The sequence below is a fragment of the Indicator indicator genome, chromosome 8 (assembly GCF_027791375.1).
Source record: "Indicator indicator isolate 239-I01 chromosome 8, UM_Iind_1.1, whole genome shotgun sequence".
Classification (NCBI taxonomy): domain Eukaryota; kingdom Metazoa; phylum Chordata; class Aves; order Piciformes; family Indicatoridae; genus Indicator; species Indicator indicator.
In genome coordinates, this window is record NC_072017.1 from 13,889,310 (window position 1) to 13,911,886 (window position 22,577).

Sequence of the window (22,577 nt, forward strand, 5' to 3'; positions counted from 1 at the left end):
TCACTGGCGAAGAAACCAGTGAGCTAAAGAAGAAGAAGAGACGGGACTAGAGAAGCCGACCCATAGAAAGACAGGAATGAGGTGACGACAGAAAGATGGAACCAATAGCAGCGAGCGACCGGCTGACCCCTGCTGCCCTCAGGGAAGGTGTGTCCGGTAGGTGGGGGGCCGGTCGGGCCTCCCCGTGCGACCCCCGCGGGGCTGTGTCGCGCCGCGCCAGCGAGGCCCGCGTAACTCTGGTGGCGGTAGGGGTCTGGGGGATCTCTGTGTATTGCTGCCGCTGTAGCGCCATGGCGGCCAACGAGGACCAGGAGGTGAGTTCCAGGCCATACCCGCTCTGGGCAGGCGGGCCGTGAGAAGCCTCTGCCTGAGGGAGAGCTGATTCCGGAGACTTCTCCACAGTGTACCTGGGGCCGGGAGAGAGCCTCCATGTGGGAAGAAGGGCCTCAGAGGGGAAGCGGCCAGAGTGGCGGGGAGCGGAAGAGCCGGCCGTTCAAGTGGACGAGGTCGCGGGGAGGAGGGAGCCGAGCAGCGGCGGGACAGGGGGAGAGCGGGAAACTGACGGGGCCATGCACAACTTCGCAAACCGACCGCGGCTGGATGCGAGGTTCGTGTTCAGGCTGAAACCGGTAACCCTCTCTACTCCTTGCTACAGATGGAGCTTGAAGCGCTGCGCTCTATCTACGAGGGAGATACGTGCTTCAGGGAGCTTAGCCCAGTTTCCTTCCAGTACAGGGTAAGGCAAGGTTTGCGATTCGCTGTAGCCCAGGCATTGCCTTGAAGTTAGGTTGCTGTCTCGTAGTTGACGTACCAGGGTTTTCCAGAACAAACAGGTATTCGATGTGGAGTGAAGGCTAGATCCGTAGGCTATTGTTTTAGGATCTTTTCCATAATGATGCTTCATAGCTCAGTGCTGCATGTTTAGGACCCAGCTCCCAGTGGGCGTTTATTACCCTTTAGCAAGGTATCCTACTTACATGACTTTGTACTGCATGTCTAGAACTGCCAAACCGGCTGAAGAAGCTAGCCTGCTGAGCAGTACTTAAACTGGCTGATCAGAAATGTCACTTACAGAGGTGTCTATATGTAAAGCTTTGAGCCTTCCCTACTGCACAGTTACAAGGTTCTAGTCTCTTGTCTAGAGGTAGTTGGCATGCCTTATCTATCTGCTAAAGAGAAAATCCACAAAATGCTTTGGGCACATGCACTGATAGGATCAGTACTGCAGAAACATACAGGGAGTGATGAGTTTGAGATATGCAAGGAGATTCTGGTTTGAAATGCTTGTCATACTTCTCAAATGTAAACACATGGAAGTTTTTCTGGGTATGGACTAAGGCAGATCTTTGAATAGCCAGGGAACTTCACTAATGAAAACTGAGGCACCCATGGGACAAATATCTGAAAATGATATTTGCCTGTAGTGGGCAGGAAGCATCTAAAATCACATTTCCATGGCCTCAAAAATAATTTCAGAATCATATCAGGAATTATAATGCGATATAGGTCTATTTAATTAATAGCACTTATATCCCATCCATGGAAGTACAGCCTTCCTTCAGTGATAGTACCATTCTTAGTAAATTTAATTTCCTCAAAAGAGTAAATGTGATATGCCTACAAGTCTGCAGTGTAGCATTCTACATTTTACTAGGTAGAATAATTGCTAATTTTTATAAGATAAAAATAATTTTTAAAAGTTAGGAGACATTAAATACTGTAAAACTTAGTGTCAAAGGCAATAATACATCTTTCCTTTGAAGAAGAATTTGTATAGCAAGAAGGCATAATGAAAGTAAGTGCATGAGAGTGTAGAAGAAATGTGTATGCCGTTTTTCTGAGCCTTGTAGACAAAACACAGCTGTTTTGTAATCAGTGTGAGATTAAAGAAAGAATTTTCAAATACTGAAATATATAGCAGCAACAGTATTCAAAGTAAGGCTTCCCAATATTTAGGCTGCAGTGAGAAGGAGCTTTCTGTTCAGATTTCCTCAGTAGGCAGACAGTGTTTTTCTCTCAGAACTCTGCAAACCTTGCCACAACTTCTCTTGGTAGCAGCAAGAAATTGACCGCAACACTGTGTATGATATCTTGCAAAACGCTGCAGATTCTTGACTTAGTCTTCTTTATTTTGCCTCTAAAACAGATACTTCTGAACATCACAGACACTGTAAATAAAAAAGCACTGATTTTTTTTTTTTCAATTTTGAAGTACAGTAGCCTTACCTTGATTGATTAGGATTTTTCTTCTGCCTGCATTTCATTACATGTGATTTGGTGAAGCCAGATTTTGACCATTCCGTAATGAGGGAAATAAGGGAGAATTTTTGGGTGGTTTTAGAATACAGATTTAGCCAACTTTGTTGCACTAGTCTTCCATATCCTTGTGTGAAACACAGGCAACACCTGTACTAGTTCTTTAATTTAAAAAAAAGGCAAAACAAAACAACAAAAACACTTGTTTGTAATTCAATATAATTCTAAGGCTTGTATTTGTAATTTTGGTTTACTAAATTGGTTTAACAAGCATGATTATTTATATTAAACTCTGTCTTTTTATAACCATAATGCTATGATTTTTTAAATCCAGTCTCATTCTACTGACTTCTTAAATCTTTTACTGATCCTTCTTTCTTATAGTGAAACAAAATAACTGTAAGGTATAAATATTTAAATTCTTACCTATTATTTTTTCTGGTTTAGGTCACTAGTTTATTGTCATCTCTATTTCAACACTATCTTGCGGCTGATTCTCATATTGCTCGGGGCTTGGATTGATAGAAAAAAGAAGTCTTCTTCTTTTTTCCTCTCTTTCATAATTATATAATATTTGGCTTGCAGATGCTATAAAGTAGCTTTTTAAACCAAGCAATTAAAAAATACCATAAAGAGAGCTGTGAGTGTTTCTACTGCTTTTCCTAGGATGAAAACTGCAGGGCAGATGTTAATATTGATGTCAGAAATGTAATATTTTCTCAATAACTTTATTTTCTGCTTGATAACTTTATGAAAAAAGTTATGTCAAGGGATTTGGATACTCTGAAAGGAGTGAAAGACTTGCATATTGGCATTGTAGTCCTTTATAAGTGATTGGAAATTACTGTTCTCTAAAATTTTTCTTTTCACTCCAGATAGGTGAAAGTGGAGATCCCAAAGCCTTTCTAATAGAAGTTTCCTGGCCAGAAACATATCCACAAACAGCACCACTCATATCGATGGATGCTTTCTTCAACAACACAATGTAAGTATTTGTAACAGCTTCCTACTCCCTAGCCTTGTGGGAGGGCACTTTTTGCTTGGCAAATTTTTTTTCATCTGTCTGCATTACAGTTGAGTTTTATGATTTCTTTTAGATCTTCAGCTATTAAACAAAGTATATTGGATAAGTTAATGGTAGAAGTTGAGGCAAATCTTGGAACTGCTATGACATACACACTTTTTGAATATGCCAAAGATAATAAAGAGGTGTTCATGGAAAATCAGCCTGTTAACACTGTGGTAAGTAAATAAATTCAGACCTTTATCTCTTGCTTTTAATCTTTTAATTTTATTATAACTAAATACTTCATAGCTCTGTCTATAAGTCATTCATCAGTGTATTGGGTATACACATTAGTGGGTAAACAGTGGCACAGAGTATGGGCCACAATGCTCTGTGTGGTCGTAATTCTTATTTTGCAGTTACACCAAAATCCTGGTGGGCTGCAGTTCTGTCTACAGAGTAACATAAAAGTGGAGACTTGGAGCAGAAGCAAAAGTAAAGATAGCTGAAACAAAGATTAAAGGCATCTGCTGGGGAGATGGGTTTCCATGTTTGGGAAGTTTGAATACTTTCAGATTAAATCAGACTTTAGAAAGTGTAAGAGGTGCCCTTTGCACCTCTGAAAGAGAATAATTCCAGTGTCCAATGTTTGGTTTTGAAAAACTACAGTCATTATTACATATTAATAGCGGCAGACAACTGACAGCATTTCTTCCTTTTGAAAGTCAAGATGTTTCAGTATGTGGAGTTCAGTAATCATAGACAAAATTATCTGCGGAACTGGTAGGCAAAACATTAATGACCATTTTTATCCTTCTCAGACTTCAGTAAGCAATAGTATTGCAATTGGAACACCTGATGTGCCAGCAAGTAAGAAAAAAGATAAAAAGGAGCAGTTATCCAAAACCCAGAAACGAAAACTAGCTGATAAAACAGGTTTGTTCATTATAATCGTGTTTTGTTTAAACAGTATGAGAATCCAAATTTTATAGCAGTAACATCTTGATGGAGTCAGAATCAACAGTCATTTGTTTAAGATTTACTACTTTAAGTCTGTGGTCTCTGTTTTGCCTGGTTTAGATTAATTATTCTTGCCTGAGATGTTAGTTCTGGTCAAAGCAGCTTTCTACAGAGTAGGGATTTCAAGATGTGATTGGTTTTGGTTTGCCTTTATTTTTAATTTCATTTGTGACAAAACCAAAATTTTTAAAAAATATTTGTGGGAAGAGAGCATTTGGGACTTCTGAAAATGCACTTTCAACAAAAGACATGGTTTGTTGGTGTTCCTTCATAAATAACTCACATTATTAAGAATGTAATTTCTAAATTAAAGTAGTTTGGAGCCCAAAATAAAATGTTTAATGTAGTTTGTATCCTCAGAGTAGAGGTGCTTCTGCAGATACTTTATGGCAAGTTTTTGTTGATGGAAAATTATTTAATGTTTCAGCCAATCCTGCTGATGACTTTTATGTGCTCAGCATTAATTTTTCATGATGATCTGCATAGTTACTACCCTATTGCAGCAATAATTTCTGCATATGGTTCACTTAACCTAATTTGTAATTGGCATATTAAACATTGACCATATAAAGGAAAAACTGTGTAAAATTTTGTTCTTTGGCAGAATGCATCATTGCTGGTTAGCCCAGCTCATGTTGGAGATGCCTTCTAAATTAAATGTAAGATGTACTGAGGTATATGTATTTAAACAGAAATACTTAGAAGAACATGTGTTTAAAATATTAATATCTATTTTTGTCCTTTTGGCTTTGTAGTGGAAAAATGAAGGGGGAGTTTATTTTTTAGAATTCTGTGTGTTTATTTAAAAAAAAAAAAAAGACATTTCCCTTAGCTTGTGTGTTGAAAGTAAAACCTTAATAAAACCTTGTTCTGCAGACAACAAAGGAGAGCTTCCACGAGGATGGAACTGGGTGGACGTAATTAAGGTAACATTATGCACAGCATTATGAAAATACTGCATGTGCACATTAAAAGAAATACATACTTTCATCTGAAGAAAACTAATCTGATTTTTTTTTTCTTACTACTTGACTTTGTTTGGATTTGACTGTGGTGTCTGACTCATTTCTGTATGCATCCAGCACGTAAGTATTTTCAAGTTGTCTTTTTTAATGTTGTAAGATTTGCAAGAAATAGTAAGAACTGTTGCTCAGCTTTGATTATAATTTACATGTTTCTCAAATGCTTTAAAATGTTTAGTCCTTCCAGATATTGGAGTCAGATAGACTTTGGCTTCTCTTTTGAACTTTGGTTTAGTATTTCTTTTCTATTTATTGAGCAATTAAATTTTACTCTTACAATGAGAGAGCTTTGCTAGACAAATGCACTTCAAAATATTCAGTCTTCACTTGGCAACAAGATGTAAAATGAAGTTAGTGGTGCTTCCAGCTTCTAGAGGGCAATGGATAAGTAAACAGAAAAGGGAGCTGTCCCAAGTGGGTGCACTTTGCTTGTCTCCTACAAGCCTGAGCATTCTCTGCTGCAGCTCTCTAGTGAGCAGTTCTTTTCTATTTGCTCCCTAAGCATTGATTCCTTCCACCCTCTTGTCTTGGTTGATTCAGTGGAAATCAGTGTAGCTGCTTGACAATTTTGAAAGCAAACAATAGTTTTAGAAAAATAGAATTATTTTACACAGCTGTAAATAATGCCCCCGTGTAAGGCCTAACACTGGTTCCATTGTTAAGTAAGAGAAAGTAAATTGCAGTGGTGGTTTTGGTCAGAGTCCTTCTGAATTAAGTTGGTGTTGGTAGTGGATGCCTTTACTTCCAGATAGATTTCATGATAGATGCATTACATTTAATAATTGTAATTTCATTTTAAAAAGTGAGAAATAAGTTAATGTCTCTTTTTTTTATTAATTTCTATGAGGGAATTATCTCAGATGTGTGGAAATACTTTTTCTGTTACTTCATCTTTTTTTATTTTAGAGAGTTTAGTAGCTGAGTCTTCAGATTAAGTGGAAACAGTACCCTGAGGTTTTTCAGGGATTTTGTGGTAGTGTTTCTTACAAATCAAGTTTTAATATTCAGGAAATAAGCTTTAGCATTTAAGCTTAAGCGGGTTTTGTGGATGTTTTTCAGTCTCTTACAACAGTAGCATAATCAATCTGTACTATTAATTAAATATATGTGTGTCCTGTGTAAGATGGATATAATGTTGCTCTTGTTTCCTAATAAATGGAATGGCAGTCTAAACTTTGAATACTTTCTTTTTGTGTCTCTTTTATAGTTAAGCAAAACTGGTTCTAAAGATGATGAATAAAGGACTTTGGTACAAGGAAACTCCACCTTTTAATACAGTGCAATTTTGGGTCACCATCTTTCTCTTAATAACTTTTCTTATTTGTTGAAGTAAACATTTTATAAAGCTCAATTTCCTAACTGGCAAACCTAGTCACACAAGTTTTTTCTAGAGACTATGTGGTCTTTGGGGGAAAAAAAAAAAAACTAAAAAACAAACTTGCCTTAAATGAAGGTTAGAATGTGACAAAGAATATAGAGAGCCAATGTGATGAATAGTGCTATATACAATGTTTATTAATTTATATTTTACTCTGTAGTAAAATCCTGTTATAGTGAACCCAGTTACACTGTAAACTTTTCCTGATGTTCTTATTCCAATTGAAGAAAAAACAACACTATAACAGTGATTGGTGACTTGACAGCGTAATTCATCAAAATAAATTATTCCATGGAAACAAGACCTTTGTCAATTATTTATGTAATATTGATGTAGAAGGACAATGCAGCAATTGCTACATTGCAATACAGACTAGAGCTTGTGGTCCTGTTTTCACTGGTGACTGACTGAAATAGTAAATACTAGCAACAGCAAGGTCAGATATTCTGGTCTGGTCAAAAAATGACTGGTTACATCAGGGGTATGTTTTCTTTATTCTGTGCGATGGCCATCTGTTAGTCTTTCTCCAGTGTGTGTCTTTACAGAAGGTTGGGTGTCTGAGGAGAGGGAAAAGTGTTTCTTGCACGTGTTTCAATGAGTGCTGGGATTCTGTAGCTCTTCCATTGGAGAAATGGGCATTCCTTGGAGAGGTTTGCTAAGTGAGTGGTGGGACAGTGGATGGCAGCACTGCCAAATATGTTGGGAGAATGTTTTGGGTTTTTTTTTGTCCTAATCTGATTTCTTGTATCAGAAAGTGAAGTCATCTTTACTATATGAACGGTTACTCAATGCAAGATGCCTTAATGTCCTATATTATTTTTGTTTGTTCTAAGGTGAATTTTAATAAATGCCTATTTATCTGCTATGGTATGTGTTTACTTTTTTTTTCAGTTGTTTATTGCCTACTGCACTTGCAGGCCAAGTTTCAACTTGCAAAGGATTTTCTATTGCAAACAAAGCATTCTTAGAAATTGGTGGAAGAATTGTATCTTTCTTTGGTGTATATATTTATGTGTTCTTCAGAGTGACTGTGTTGGCTGTTAATATGAGGGTCGACCATCCAACTGAGAATACCCATTATGTTCACACAGCAATCCAGTGTCTCTGACACCTCTCTGCACACACTTGGCACAGCATTTGGTAAGAGGGATATTCAAGCTGCAGGCTGGATGCACACCAGTGGTGCTAAGAGCAACAATGTCTGGCAGGGAGTAATGCTGCAGGAAGAAGTTGCTCTGGTAGTACAAAGTGATCCTGTAACACTGAGGGTTATTTAGCTTTAGTGCCTGCCAGCATCAGAATTTTTCTGTTCACAAGTTCTCCAAGAATAATGGGCTTGTCTTTTTTGCTAGTATCCCTGGTGTATGAACCAAGCTCTGAGCCCACGGAAGCAACTTCTGAAGTCTGGTGTACTCTCAGAAATAAGTTAAGGCAAAACATAGTGACTAGGCACTGGAAAATCATCTTAGAATATTTGATGTGGTTGAAAAATTTAACTTTCCATTCTCTTTCCATTCATTGCAAAGAGAGGAGTGACTCCAAATGGCTGAATTACACAAGACATAGGACACCAGTGTCTGGATACAGATTCTCTTACGTCAGAATGAAAGATTGTCTAACCAGATTCTGAGTAGTTCAATATTTTGAGCACTGCAGGCTCAGAATTTTATCTACTGGAAGGAAAGGTAGTGAAAACAATTTTGATTTAGATGTACATTTTGCACAAGCAAATTTGGCTCACTGGTATTTAAATTTCCAATCAAAGTGAGCCGAGTGTTTAATTGTGATTGCCACACTCATGCATATGTGCACAGTCTCGGTAAGATGGCATTATTACATCATATGATGCAAGTTACAAACATACAAAGTATATCCCTTGTCAGAACATCTGTCTTATCTGGGAAGTATTCTCTGACTCATTCAAAGGTGTTTTTCTTTTTTAGCCATCAAATGCAGAAAAATAATCAAACCTGCAATGTTTGTTTTTATTACAACAACCTGATCCCATTATGCTTATTTGTGCTAGAATCAGAGGCAGCATTAATGGAAGAATACTACCCTCAATTGCATAGTTATTGTAATGAAAGAGATTTTGGGTCCAGTTGATGAATCTGAGGTGTGGGCTTCCAAATGGTGTCAGAAGAGATTGCCACAATGTTTTACTGTGTCTGGAAAAACTGAGGAATTGTGAAGAGAAGAGAACAAACATTTGTTATAATGTTTTTGGGCTCTTTAATTCTGGAATTCCATTCAGTTTATAATTTTAGGGTAAAATAAGTGTGTTACCAAATTTATTATATAAAGAAAGGGCAAATTGTAGACCTAGAATGCAAAAGAAGAAGAGGTAGTCAAGCAAATTCCTGATTGAGAAACCTGTTAGGTTGACTTCTGTGCCATATATAAATCAGGGTTGTGTTTGTCTCATTTGTGTGTTTCTTTTTCGTTTCTTTTTCGTTGCTTTCAGCTTTTTGTTGGGCAAAAGCCTGAGATCTTGTAATCCCAGGAAATTATGAAAGAAAAAAAACCTTAGAATTACTTAAAGGTGTAATTGGAGGAATAAAACTAACTGAAATAACACAAAAGCAGAAAATGTTAAGCATTGCATCCCACAGGGAATCAAAAGAGACAGTTCTGACTTAAAAGGCTGCATAGAGGGGTGATATCCAGGCAGGTGTTGAACACCAAAAGAAAATACAACTGGAATTCACTCTGATAGAGAATCAAGCTCAAATATTTCAGATGAGCAGGATGTGTTTAATCTATCATCTTCATTCCTCAAGCATAAACCTGCCATTGAATGATAAAGACCTGGAGCTTCTTAACCAGTGGTACAGACAGCTAGGACAAACAGAGTTGAGCACATCAACAGCAGGTACTGTTCCTTCTACCCTGAACCACCTACACAATGACTTTCACAACATTGTCATCACCCAGGTCCCCTGGCCAGCATTTGACAAGTATCTTATTTGAGGGAAAGTAACAGAGATCAGAAGAGGTAGGAGCTGCAGACAAAAGATTGTGTTTTAAGTACTCTCAAAAGTTACAGTGAAGAAATGCCCTTTTGTTTAAGTGAGTCTTAAAGTGGTCTTGAGACTAACAAAAATACGGACAATTTACTTCATATGAACTGTTTATGGTCAGCTGACAGCACACTGCTTAACACCTGAAGATAGTGGTTTTGTTTTATTAATAGACTAACCGTAGAATAATTAGAAAATCAGCTTGGTAGAGTTGGGAAAAAGTAAACCCTTAAACTAAATTTTGCCTTTTAATTTTTATGTTCCTTTGTCTTCCTGTGACACAATGTATAAGAATGGGGTTTTTTGTTTGTTGGCAACTATACAAAACTATTGGGTTGTACACTAAATGTCATATGAGAGACTTTGACCTCTATCTTTGAACATGCTTAGAGTTAACTAGGGCAGTTGAAAATAATAGCATATTTTGTGTGTGCTTATAAAGAGCCTGTCTGCAATTTAATGAAGACTTTGTAGATAGGGCAGCTGGTTTAAGAACATAGTTTGCATATTAGGTAACTTTCATGTATACTTGCAATATCATTATGAAATAATAATGTATTGATCTGCTGTTCATTGGTCAGGAAGGATTATTTATTTCATTTAAGACTGCTGGTAGTTTTATAAATAAAGGGAAAACTGTATAGTGAACAGTTTTTCTTCCTGTTAAACAAACAAACAAAAAAACTTCAAAGTTTTTCCCCAGAAATGCTACATGTCAGGAGGAAAAGGAAAGTTTACAAAGATGAGGAAATTCCAGGACATGTTCAGCAGGGTCAGGTTCTGGTGAGTTCAGCATATCTAGTCTAAATCTACCCTTTTTTAGTTTAAAACCATTACCCCTTGTCCTTTTGCAATAAGTCTTGCCAAAAAGATTGTCCACATCTTTCTTGTAAGTCTTTTTTAAGTACTGAAGGGCCACAATAAAGTCACACTGGAGACTTGTCTTATCCAGGCTGAACAAGAATCAAGAATCAAGAATCAAGAAGGTTGGAAGAGACCTCAAGGATCATCGAGTCCAACCTGTCACCCTACACCTCATGCCTATCTAAACCATGGCACCAAGTGCCACATCCAATCCCCTCTTGAACACCTCCAGGGATGGTGACTCCACCACCTCCCTGGGCAGCACATTCCAATGGCCAACCACTCTCTCTGTGAAGAACTTTCTCCTCACCTCCAGCCTAAACCTCCCCTGGTGCAGCTTGAGACTGTGTCCTCTTGTTCTGGTGCTGGTTGCCTGGGAGAAGAGACCAACCCCCTCCTGGCTACAACCTCCCTTCAGGTAGTTGTAGACAGCAATGAGGTCTCCCCTGAGCCTTCTCTTCTCCAGGCTAAACAGTCCCAGCTCCCTCAGCCTCTCCTCATAGGGCTTGTGCTCAAGGCCTCTCCCCAGCCTCGTTGCCCTTCTCTGGACATGCTCCAGCAATTCAACATCTTTCCTAAACTGAGGGGCCCAGAACTGGACACAGTACTCAAGGTGTGGCCTAACCAGTGCTGTGTACAGGGGTACAATGACCTCCCTGCTCCTGCTGGCCAAACTATGCCTGATGCAGGCCAGGATGCCATTGGCTCTCTTGGCCACCTGGGCACACTGCTGGCTCATGTTCAGGCACCTGTCAACCAGTACCCCCAGGTCCCTTTCCACCTGGCTGCTCTCTAGCCACTCTGACCCCAGCCTGTAGCTCTGCATGGGGTTGTTGTGGCCGAAGTGCAGCACCCAGCACAACCGCAACTCTCTCAGCCTGTCCACAGAGGGGAGGTGTTACAAGCCCCAGATCATTTTTCAGCCCTCCTGTGGACCCACTCCTACAGGTCCATGTCTCGAGTTGGACATGGTACTCCAGGTGAGGTCTCACCAAAGTGGAGTCAAAATCACTTCCCTTGACCTGCTGGACACGCTTTTTTTTGAGGCAGCCCAGGATACAGTTGGCCTTCTGGGCTGCAAACACACATTGCCAGCTCATGTCAGCTTTTTATCCACTGAGTTGTCTTTGAATATGGTGTAACACCAAAAGGAATTTAATGAATAAAGTTGTTGGTCCCATGCCTGAACAATAGGGGCATGGTCCACTGAAAGAACATAAACTCATATAACCATTATTACCCAAAGTGTTCTCACACTCGATTACTGTTTTCTGTTGGAAACATTGTTATTTTTCTATCAAAATAACTGTCTGTGTGTTTCAGATAAACAAGCTGCTGAAAGAAAAAAAGCAAAAAATTAACACAGAGATGCAAGAGTTATAATTTGATTTATTCATGCCACTGGTGGGAGCAGGAAAGTCTGATTAATTCTAAGCCTCTACCATCAGTTTGCTGATACCTGCAAAATCTTCATGCATTTTGCTGAGGTAACAAAATGGCAGTGTTGTTTTGTAGTGCAGAGATTACTGGTACTTATTTTAATATTTTAATTACTACAAATTCCCATTATCATAACCAATGTATTTGTGATACTGCAATACAGTGTGCCTATCACTCTTGTGGAAGGACTTAGATTTGTGCCCAAGAAAATAAATTATAAAATATTCTGTAATTTTCACTTGTTTCATCTGCTAAATGTGAGGATTTGTATGGTTTGTAAGTAAGATACCACAGATTTAAGAGCATGTTTTTCTTTTCCACTGCAGCTAAATTCTTTGTAACAAAAACAGAATCATTGGGGTGTGAAATTTGTGAAATGATGAATATTTTCTGAATCCTGTGAACAAAATGTTTTTGAGAAAGGACACCAAATTTAGGCCTTGAAGTATCAGCCAACAACAGAAATCCAAGCAAATGTTCTTGTCAAAAAAACCCAGTGTTTAATTAGTTCCTTATTTTAATTTAATCAACATTTGGTGCTGAAAATATATTTCTGCCTGGACCAAAATGCCCATCTCTTTTCTTAATTTGAAGGGAGTTCAGTTCTGGCAGAAACATTGCGTCTTCCTCTTTTCAGGACTAATGTGTCAAGCTGCAGTTGAAAGCTCTACTCAGTTACAATCATAAGTCAGCTGGTGTCTTTCTATATATTTTAAGAAAAATGTAACAACCTACATGTAATTTTGTTTCACGGATACCTTTACCAGTAGTTGTTCTTCTCTGAAGTGTGCATTACCCACCAGAGGGAGCCAAAGCCAAGAACTGTCAGATTTCCATGGCATCAAGGGAAGCGCTTAGGTTGAAAAACACCAGTGAGATCGATTCCAACCATTAACCTATCAGTGCCAAGTCCAGCACTAAAACCATGTCTGTAAGTGCCACATCTACACATCCTTTAAATACCCTCCAGGGATGGGGACACAACTACTTCCCTGGGCAGCCCATGCCAATGCTTGACAGCCTTTTCAGTGAAGACATTTCTCCTAAGATCCAATCTAAACCTCCCCTGGTGCAACTTGAGTTGGCCTTTCAACTCGACTGTGTTCCCGGGTAAAAATCCTCTCTTATGCTTAACAGAACTTTGGATTTGGGCCTCTGTCCTCAGGTTAGCTTGGGGACTAGACAGGAAATCAATGCACCTTCCTGTTGGCCTCTTTCGGGAACTGTCACTTCAGTGTCACAGCAAGCAAAGCAGTACCCTGCGATGTACATGTCACAGTACTTTGGGGTTTATGTATGCTGTTCTTTGTGACATGAATAAGGACACCAAAATTGTGTAAAAGAGAAATAGCTTTGAGGGTAAAGTAATTATCCCTGAGAAAATTTAGGCCAGGGAGAAGAAAGGGGGTGAATAGACTATCTGTGCCTTTAAAAGGAAATCTCTCAAAATTCCTGACTACAGTCTGGACGATCTTTCTACTATATATTAAACTGACATTATCAAAAAATAAATTGGCTGAAAAAGGCTAGAAGGTGTAGTTCATGCATATTTTGATTTTTTTCAGGACAGAAGTATGTGTCAAGTGCTGAAGTGTTTGTTTAACTGAGTACTTTAGAACTAAATGTTTGTTTCCAAACTTATACATCTTCATTTTTCCTTAAAAATCTCTGTATTTTGACATACTCCACTTTATCCCAACTCATGATCATATACTGAAGAATGCTCTGATTTTTTTATTCAGCCTTTTTTTTTTTATCCAGCTCAACTGCAGTGATTTCTTAAACATATATTGGTAGAAGTTTGTTAAAATTCAAGCCATTTTTTAGTATTATCAAGCAATGTTTTCTTTATTGCATGTAAAATCCCCAGGCCTCTAAAATGATTTAAAATCAAGTCTTAGTGCTATGGAGAACAGGTTCCCATAAAAAGTGATTAAAAAGAATTCTTGAGAATGTTGATGTAGGTGATTTATTTATGAATAAACACGAAGGGTTAACACATATCTCCTTGCCTTGTGTGCGCCAATACCAACATGAGCAATGAACAGGAAATTCCTTAGGGTTTCTTCTGTGGTAACCAATTGGTCAAGGTTAGAGGGGTTTTATTCTTCTTGTTCTTAGTTTTCGTTCTCTTTGCTAAATCATAAGATCAATTTACATTTTATCAAGTTTTAATAAAAATCTTCCTGAGACTTAGAGGACAGGAGGGGGTGTTGGTCCTTCTGGAAGAATGAACTTGCTTCTTTCCACATTTCCATTTGCACTTGGCATAAGTCCTCCACAGAATAATAAGTAGATGTTGAGACATGGAGAGTATCAGCTGGAAGGTGATAAGGAACAGCTTCTTGCATAATTTCTGAGTTGTAGCTGACCATATAAAGAGAAACAGTCTTTAGGAATAAGGGAAGTTGTCCACAAGAGGCAGGAAAGCTCACACAGTTAATTATAGCTGAACAATCATATACAAAGCTGCTTCTTATTGCCTCTAAGCTGCTTGCTACTTGCTCAAGCATTTGTAATTTTCAGCACTGTGGCATCCTTTGACTTCTCAGAATCTATTAGTCTATTAGTCATAAGAATTATAGCCAATGGGAAATACTGAAAGTTCCCTAGGTAATAGTCAAATTTGTATTCTACAGCATGAATTATGGGTAAACAGCCTTATTAGACCTCAAATAGGATTTTTTTCCCTTTTTTATTCAAATCTTGTCATACAAAAATGGTAACAGTCTCATTAAATAACTTCATTTTCAGCTTGGGTTTCTGTTCCTTAACAGTATTTTGTCATGTCCTTCAAAGGAAGGTATAGGACAGTTTATATGAAATTGCTGTCTGATGGACTTCACTTTATGACTTCCTCAGATAGAAATTGTCTTATAGACTGGAACATGAGGTTTTAACAGATGTTTTTTAAATATATGGATCCTGTCTAACTTATGAAGGGCTTGTTTTCCATATTTCAGCATTTGAGAGAGGAGGACTTATTTCTGTATTTATTTGTCTGTCAACTTGTTTAAGTAATGGCATAACTTGTTGAGATTTTTTTTTTCCCCAACATTTCAGTGGGAATTAATCTGTCAAACATAGTAAATAAAAAGTGAAATGTAAAAAATTGGAAAAGAGTAGCAGGAGGCTTGTAAATTTTAAAGCTAAAACCAACCCTAAATTATTCGGTGTACAACTGTAGCTCCTTAGCAGTGGCTGTTGGATAAATTACAGTGCATATGACACTTGAACATGCACTTTATGATTTTCTTAAAGAAAATAGAAATGGAGAAAACCTTACAACTGTTTTGGAAGAGGAGATATATTATAATTACTTCCAGATGCAGTTAACTAGCTATAAAATGACCCTTTAGTTCCCTTTTTTAGTTTTCTTGTATTACTTTTCACACTCCTCCTAATTATTTCTGACACTTCAATCTCTGCTTCAATTCTGTCTCTTGTTTGGGTTTATTTTTCTGTCTTGCTTTCTGTGTGGGTGATACTTTCACATTTTCTGTTTTCATGTTTGACTTCCCCTCAGAGTTTTATTGCCTCATACTTTATTCTGAGGTCAGGGAAGTGAAAGGAATAGGAATACATGCCAGCTGCAGACTCAGGAAATATACTCAGCTCTGTGTTTGAACTTGTACTTTTTCTATTATTATTTCAGGGGTTTGATGTGATAGACTCATGCCAGTTGCTGCATGAAATGCACATTTCTTCAGGGGATACTCCTATATACAAAGGGATCATTCCATACTTACATCAGAAACTCAGTGAAAGATTATATTGTATGTGCTTATAAAGGAGTAGGAAGTGTTTTTCACCACTGAGAATGCAGGACTTAAACATTCCTTTTTGTAACTCTATATAACATTATATTTTCTTGAAAGTCAGGTCTCTTAATGATTTCTTTGTGTTTACTCTCTTCCTCTATAATTGGTGTATTGTCATTATATAATCCAAACCCAAGTGACATAAGGGATTCATCCAAAGAGTACATCTTGCAGGTACAAACTTCCTCATCCCTTCAACAACCTACTGTCTCTTCCGCTAACAAACTCCTACTCAAATGCTTCTTCCAACTGTAAGTCAAAGGGCGTTCTTCCCTGGTTTGATATGCCAGTCCAGCATGCAGCTTTATGCAGTATTCGTTGAGATTGTCAGACTGAAATTTCTGAGAACAAGATTTGTGCTAGTGCAGTGCAGGAGCCTTCTCTCAGTTGGTGACCTACTCCCAGCATCAGCCAGGATTTTGTTATTCATTTTTGCTCTGTGAAAGTACTGTAGTCACATAAAAAAATGATAGGTTTTCTAAGGGAGACTAGTCCTTTACTGTAGTACAGAATGGTAGGAAAGGATACTCATAATTACTTACGCAATATGTTTGACAGTATTTGAATGATGTGGTTTAGAAATCCAGTGTCTACTACTCACTTTGACTTGATTTTCAAATGGCACTGGCAATATTCTATATCAAAGGCAGAAACAGTTTACAAAGGCAAATGCAGCTGCAAGGAGTTAAAACAGTGTTAGGAAGAAGATTGATGAAATAAGAAGGAATCAAGAGGCTATACATAAAAAGAGATTATAAAGAGAATAATCCAAAGTGTATGTCATTGTTCTTATTCAGTCCCTTATTTTATTGCTGGTATGTCTGAAGGATTTAAAAGCTAGATTTGCAGATGGAAATGATGTTGAGAGCAGAGAAAATGTATGCTGTATCCAGAATCAGTACAACCAGAAATGGGGGGCAAAATATTTCAAAAGAAGCAAAATGGAACCACATTAAAAATCCCAACTACTGTACAAGACAGTGTTAAATAGCATTAAAATGCACTGTTAACTAGCATTAGTGTATTTGGCAATCTGATAGTTTTTTATTTCTGAACTGTCACTGCCAGAGCAACAAGATTGCCCTTCCAGTTTTCTCTCTCCCAAGGTTGTCATAGTTTGTGTAAAAAGTCCAAATTAGGCTGCATTCGAGTATCTGAGGTTTTATTCTGTACCCTGCTCATCTAGCTGATTCTGATAGTATAGACCCAGTGTTGTCATACAGCTCTTCCACTGGCTTGTGTGTGCACATATAGGAAGAATTCAGTCCTCCTTGTACATGCACTTAGGCTTCAGAGTTTGTCTAGCAGTGTGACAGAATAAGGCTACAAGTATGTTTCTTCTGCTTTAATTGACTCTTCTTTTGTACAGCAATAGAAAAGCCATGGTGCTCAGTGCTTGCAAAGGAGATGTGCTTGTTAAGCTGATACGGCTGCCATTCAGAGAGAAGCTGTAACAAATGTCTGCATCCTTGTGATCTTTAGGTAACAAATGTTTAGAAACTGTGTCCTTACTTCTCCAGAAAAGGAAGTTATGCCTGATTATTTAAAATATTTGGGTGGCTCCTGAGCTCCTCAAAAACATTTTTTGTAAATTCTTCTGGAGTTTTTTAAAATCACACTGGAAGCCTTCCAGCAACTTCAGATGCCTAATTCTGCCTGAAAATCTGGGATTTTTCACCTAGTTGTGTTCAGTCTGAAGGCAGGAGGTTTCAGCTCTCTTATACCTTCATTAAGACTTCCAGGTTCTGGTACCTGTCTCCTATCATGCCTGGTATCTGCTCCCAGAGCAAATTCTGTATTACTGGATTACTTTCAGGAGGGTCAGCAGGGCTGCCCTTGCTTTGAACTGAAATAAGTTTGACCCTAAAACATTCTTGAGACAGCACTTTTTCTTTTCAGATAGAGTTACAGATTTAAAAACAATTTCCTGTTTTAAAAGTGCCTGTAGTGGTGTAGTAGAAAGCTCCCTCTTGCTATGAACAGTTTTGCTGTTCCTTACCAGGTTGCAGGCTAGTATGTAAGCAGAACTTCCCAGCCTTAGCACATTTGCTTACTCTCACACTCTTCAGAGTTGCTGCAATGACTTTATTTGCACCTGCTTCATTAAGGTGTGAATAAATAGCATCTGGGCTATTATCTCATGGCATTCAGCCATACTCCAAACACTAATATCACTGAGATAATACTCCGGAATCTGAAAACCGCAGGCATGTGGCCAAGATACCGTCAATTCATCTTGAAGGCAAGTGGCTTCATTTCTGTTGCCATTACTTCATTTCTGAAAGGATTCAGCAAAGGGAAGTCTCAAACTTTTGATATTGTCATCCCATATTCCATTTCCGTTATCTCTTCTGCTTTACCGTGGTACTTCATTTCATTTCCTACAATTTCACATGAATGTCTGTAACAAGACTGCAACGAAAAAGAGTATGTCTTGTGATTGAAGAAATGAATACCAAGTGACCTGAGTGCTCTGAAATCAGGCATGTGACAAGGGAGATGGGCTTAAGTTGTAGTCATTCTTGTGAGAATACAAGAGATCTGAACCAAATGTCATGCTAATTTTTTTGAGTTCTAAGAGAATTCCAATTAAGTTCCAAAGGTTGTGATTGCTCCTTATCACTGAAATATACTCTCTAATCCTGAAAATCTCCATGATCAGGAAACCAAAGATACAGAAAGTAAGTTTGGGGGAGTGGGGGTGGGGTGCATGCTTATGGATTCTGTTTTACATTCTGTAAAATCTAATTAAACAGGATATTTACTTAGACAACTAGTTACACAAACCAGGCAAGGTTGGGGATTTCTTGTATTTTTACTAGACTAACTTAAGACCTTTTGAAAAAGAAGCATGTGAAGAAACAGTCAGCTCCTTGCCAAAGTAAAGAGTACAGAATTCTTGAGGGAGGGCTAGTACTTGGCCTCTCTCAGAATAGGTAAGAGTTTGTTTCTGGTACTGACTGCATTATCAGCAAAACTTTACACACAGAGCATGAATATATGATTTGTTCCATAAAACTAACTGCTAAATACTTTTAAATAGGATGATTGTTCAGTCAAGCATATTTTTATTTATTTATTATATTATTGAGTCACAACAGTCATTAGCATGAAAGACATTATCTTAAAATCCATCAGATGCTCATGGAATTGTCTCTAAATAAAGTTAAGATCCGAAGTTTTCTTTGGGGGGCCGTGCCTTAATATGCCACAAAGCAATTACTTACAGAGTATTTTGTACTGGAACAGAAACATTATCTGGTTAAGGTCAGCTGTACTACTTAGTTTCAAAGATGCTGTGACTAAGGCTACTTTTTCCAGAAATGGAGGAAGGCAAAAGTCACTTTCTGGGGATAAAACCCTTTAACAGTTACAAAGACCTTGCTGGAGCAGAAAGATACAACTCTTCCCTGTGCCCGTTGGACTGAGTTGGTTTTCCCTAGTGTTTGTGAGGTCTGTGAGAAATGTTTGGATAAGATCTTTTGGTGCTGTTCCCAGAACATGGTTCATGTGATATCAAAGAATCCTGATGTTGTGCCAGGGACCTTTTTGTCATTGGGAATTTAGAGACTGGGTTTGTAGAAGGTTGGCTGAGCTGGAATACAAAGAAAACTCCTGAGTAACCTATCCTGGCAGGCCATCTAATGTCAAATGCCAGCAGGGACCTGTGCCAGGAGACTCCACCCAAAAGGAGAATGAGCAAGGGAGTGACAGGTGACAATTGAAACATTGGATGTCCAGGCCATGGATTTGTACTGAAATATGAGTTCCTGGAATAAATAAGTGAGGTCACTGTAACCTTCCTTAGAGCTAAAGTGTTCTTGTCTTGGAACAGGGAGATCAAAGAGATAAAGACCACCACATTGATGTGCAATCATTATATTCCTTCAACTGCAAGAATTAGTGACCTTAGCTGCCTGGGAAGTAGGAATTGTGTCTATTCTCACTTAAATGCTATTTAAGTAGCATTACTATCTGTCTAGACATCTAAACCAGTGGTTTCCAGTCTTTTTTCTACTTGTAACCCGTAAGTTTTTTCCATTGGAATGGCAATCCTGCATGAATGGAAGGTAAGCATACTCACAGTTTTCCTTACCTTGCATTAACCTCTTAAAGTCTGGAGTTGCAGACAGCCTATTTTGTCTTCTGAGTAAACACAAGGAATTGATCTTGAATGTACCATTGCTATTCACAGTAGTTCTTTAAGGTGCAGCCTATCACCACTTGCTTACAATATACAGAAGATGAGAAGGAAGCAGATTTTGCAGTAGTGATCACCTATTAGGTAAATCATGCATCCTTGCTTACAAGGAATTTTGCTTCAATGAATATAATCAAAAGGTCGTGTCAGGTGAAAAATGTAAATATTTAATATTTTTTCAGAACTTTGGACCCCATGGGAAAGACAAGGAAATTAAGACAGGAAGAAGGACAGAAGAAGGTAAAGCAATAAATGGCAAAAATGGAATTTACTAGTGAAAAATATAATGCCATTGAGGAGGCTTAATGGAGATGAAAAGATGAGAAACAAGATCTTAATGTATCATGTTTATACAGTTTCTTTCAAATCCAAAAACATTGTTCTGCTTACTGATGGATATGTTATGTAACTCTTAACATGCTAGGAAGCTACTTGTCCTGCTCTGAATTTTTTTTGTTTTGTTATTGTTGTTGTTATTGTGTCACTTATTTCCATCTTGTTTTCACTCCATAGTTTCCATTATGATCTGGTGTCAGGAAGGTCTTGGACAGGTAAGTGTTCTGGGGTCATAATCATGATTAAGTCCAAGTTCTGATTTCTTAATTTACACTGACAATTAATTTTCTAGATGGTCATTCTAACATTTTTCTTTCTAAAGATCAAATTTTAAATTGCAATAAAAATTTTACAATTTCATTATGTTGTAGCCAGAATTTTTTTCATGAGTTTGCAAAGTTTATTAATAATCTTTGCTATTTACTGTCACCTGTAGATATAAAATATCTCTGGTGGGCTGTGTATGTCCATATGAAAGGGTTTATGCCTAGAGGTCCATTTGGCTTTGAAGTTCACTGACCAGCACCTATGCCACTTAACTACTTATAGAAGACTGAGAAAAGGGTACATCATTTAGATTAAAGGGTGCTGACAAAACTCTGCAGAAAAGTTCTTGAGCTTGTGACTGACTTCCCAGTTGATGCCCTGCTCTCTAGATCACAGCATGTTCATATTTCACACACCATCTTCCTCCTGAAAGACCCATGCCAGCTCCACCTTCTGAAAACCAGCACATCCATCCTTTCTATACACTACTGCCTTGACCTACATTGGCCACTATCTGGTGCTTCCCAGCTGCAGTGAAGAACAGCAAATCGACTAAGTCATGCTGTGGAACTTAGAAACGGAACCGGTAGGTATTATTTTTTGTAAGCTTAAATGCACTTTTCATGTTGAAAAGTGACTGCTAGATGTATTTACAAAAATAACAGCTTGGATGGTGAAGATTTGCATGGAACTACTCAGAAATGATCAGCACATTAAGGATTACTTGCTGAACATGTTCTCTGGTTGCTAAAAATGCATGTATTCATTTTGCCAGTCCCTTCTACCAAAAATTAACACTTATCAAAGAAAATACTGTGAAACATTCTTCCAGTGTTTCTTCAATATGTAGAAACCAAAGCATAGCACCCAGGTTTGTTGTTTAAAATACCTGAACATCTATCAAATTTTCTGTAAGTGTAGAGAATATAACTATTTAGTTATTAATTAACTATATATGCAGCAAGGGGAAAGCAGAGCTGGAAATCCATTTAGGAGGTAATCAAATTTATTATTATTTGGCCTATCTTCCTACTGTGGTAGAATAGGCTCTTCATATATACAAACATCCCTATTTCAACTCCAGCAAATAGATGATATTTCTGTACAACAGCTAGAATCTTGTCCCTGGGTAGTTGTGTTCTGCAGCCATCACTTGAATTACCACATACAGTTAGAATCTTCTTCTCCCTGATCCTAGTTATGGTGCCCCTAGGAAATAGCACCATTCCTCACATCCTATGCTTTTAAATGTTCCTCAGTTGTGGATCTGGGTTTCTTTGGGAAGAGAAAGGTCAGCCTTCCGCATGGACTTTGCACTGCTGTGGTAGCATAACCTTCAACAGTTTATCTCACTTTTGCCAGGGGAATGCAAGGAACATGCAACAAGTGTCCACTCAGCTGGTGGTGCTCAAAATGTGCCCTTAGGTAGAGTGGATCTGATGGCTCTTGTCCCCTCCTGTCCTGATGGCTGGAAGTAAATAGTACATTCTTTAAGTGATTTTCAGGGAGAACATTCGGGGGAAAATGTAGGAAGGAAGAGAAACACGAGATCAAATTCTCCTGGAGATTCATCTCAGCCTCTAAGTGTATGTTGGTGCCTTCTCACAGCTCAAGAACTACTGACCCAATCCATTTCCTCTGCCCAAGGGCAGGATCGGTTATAATTAAACCAATGCTGACGTGGCTATCTAGCCTGTCTTGTAGCATCTTCATCACTGGAGATCTTTACTTTCCAAAGTAATATGTCCCAGTGCTTCACTGTCATTATGCTTGGACAGTTTGGTTTTCTCCCTTGTGTCTTCTTCAAACCTTCAGTGCTCCATCCAAAAGACATTAATTATTGCCCTTTTTGCTGAGACTGTCCCTTTCCACGTGGAAGCAAGCTTTAACATTACTGAGGACTGTTGACTTTGGTCCTGTTGTTTCTGGGCTCTGTTTTATTTTTC

At 38.2% G+C, this 22,577-nt stretch overlaps 1 protein-coding gene across 2 annotated transcripts; it reads left to right on the plus strand.

Annotated features, from left to right (window-relative positions):
- The first annotated feature begins 262 nt into the window (after nucleotides 1–262).
- RWDD4 (RWD domain containing 4) lies at nucleotides 263–6,544 on the plus strand. Of its 2 annotated transcripts, XM_054383067.1 has the most exons (8): nucleotides 263–314; nucleotides 656–736; nucleotides 3,132–3,241; nucleotides 3,354–3,498; nucleotides 4,084–4,198; nucleotides 5,159–5,208; nucleotides 5,365–5,367; nucleotides 6,512–6,544. In XM_054383067.1, exons 1-8 carry the CDS (start codon nucleotides 291–293, stop codon nucleotides 6,542–6,544), a joined length of 561 nt encoding a protein of 186 aa, XP_054239042.1. In that variant the 5' UTR covers nucleotides 263–290. The 2 variants fall into 2 exon arrangements, with proteins under 2 accessions (XP_054239042.1, XP_054239041.1); XM_054383066.1 differs by lacking the exon at nucleotides 6,512–6,544 and having other exon boundaries at nucleotides 5,365–5,430.
- The last annotated feature ends 16,033 nt before the right edge of the window (nucleotides 6,545–22,577 follow it).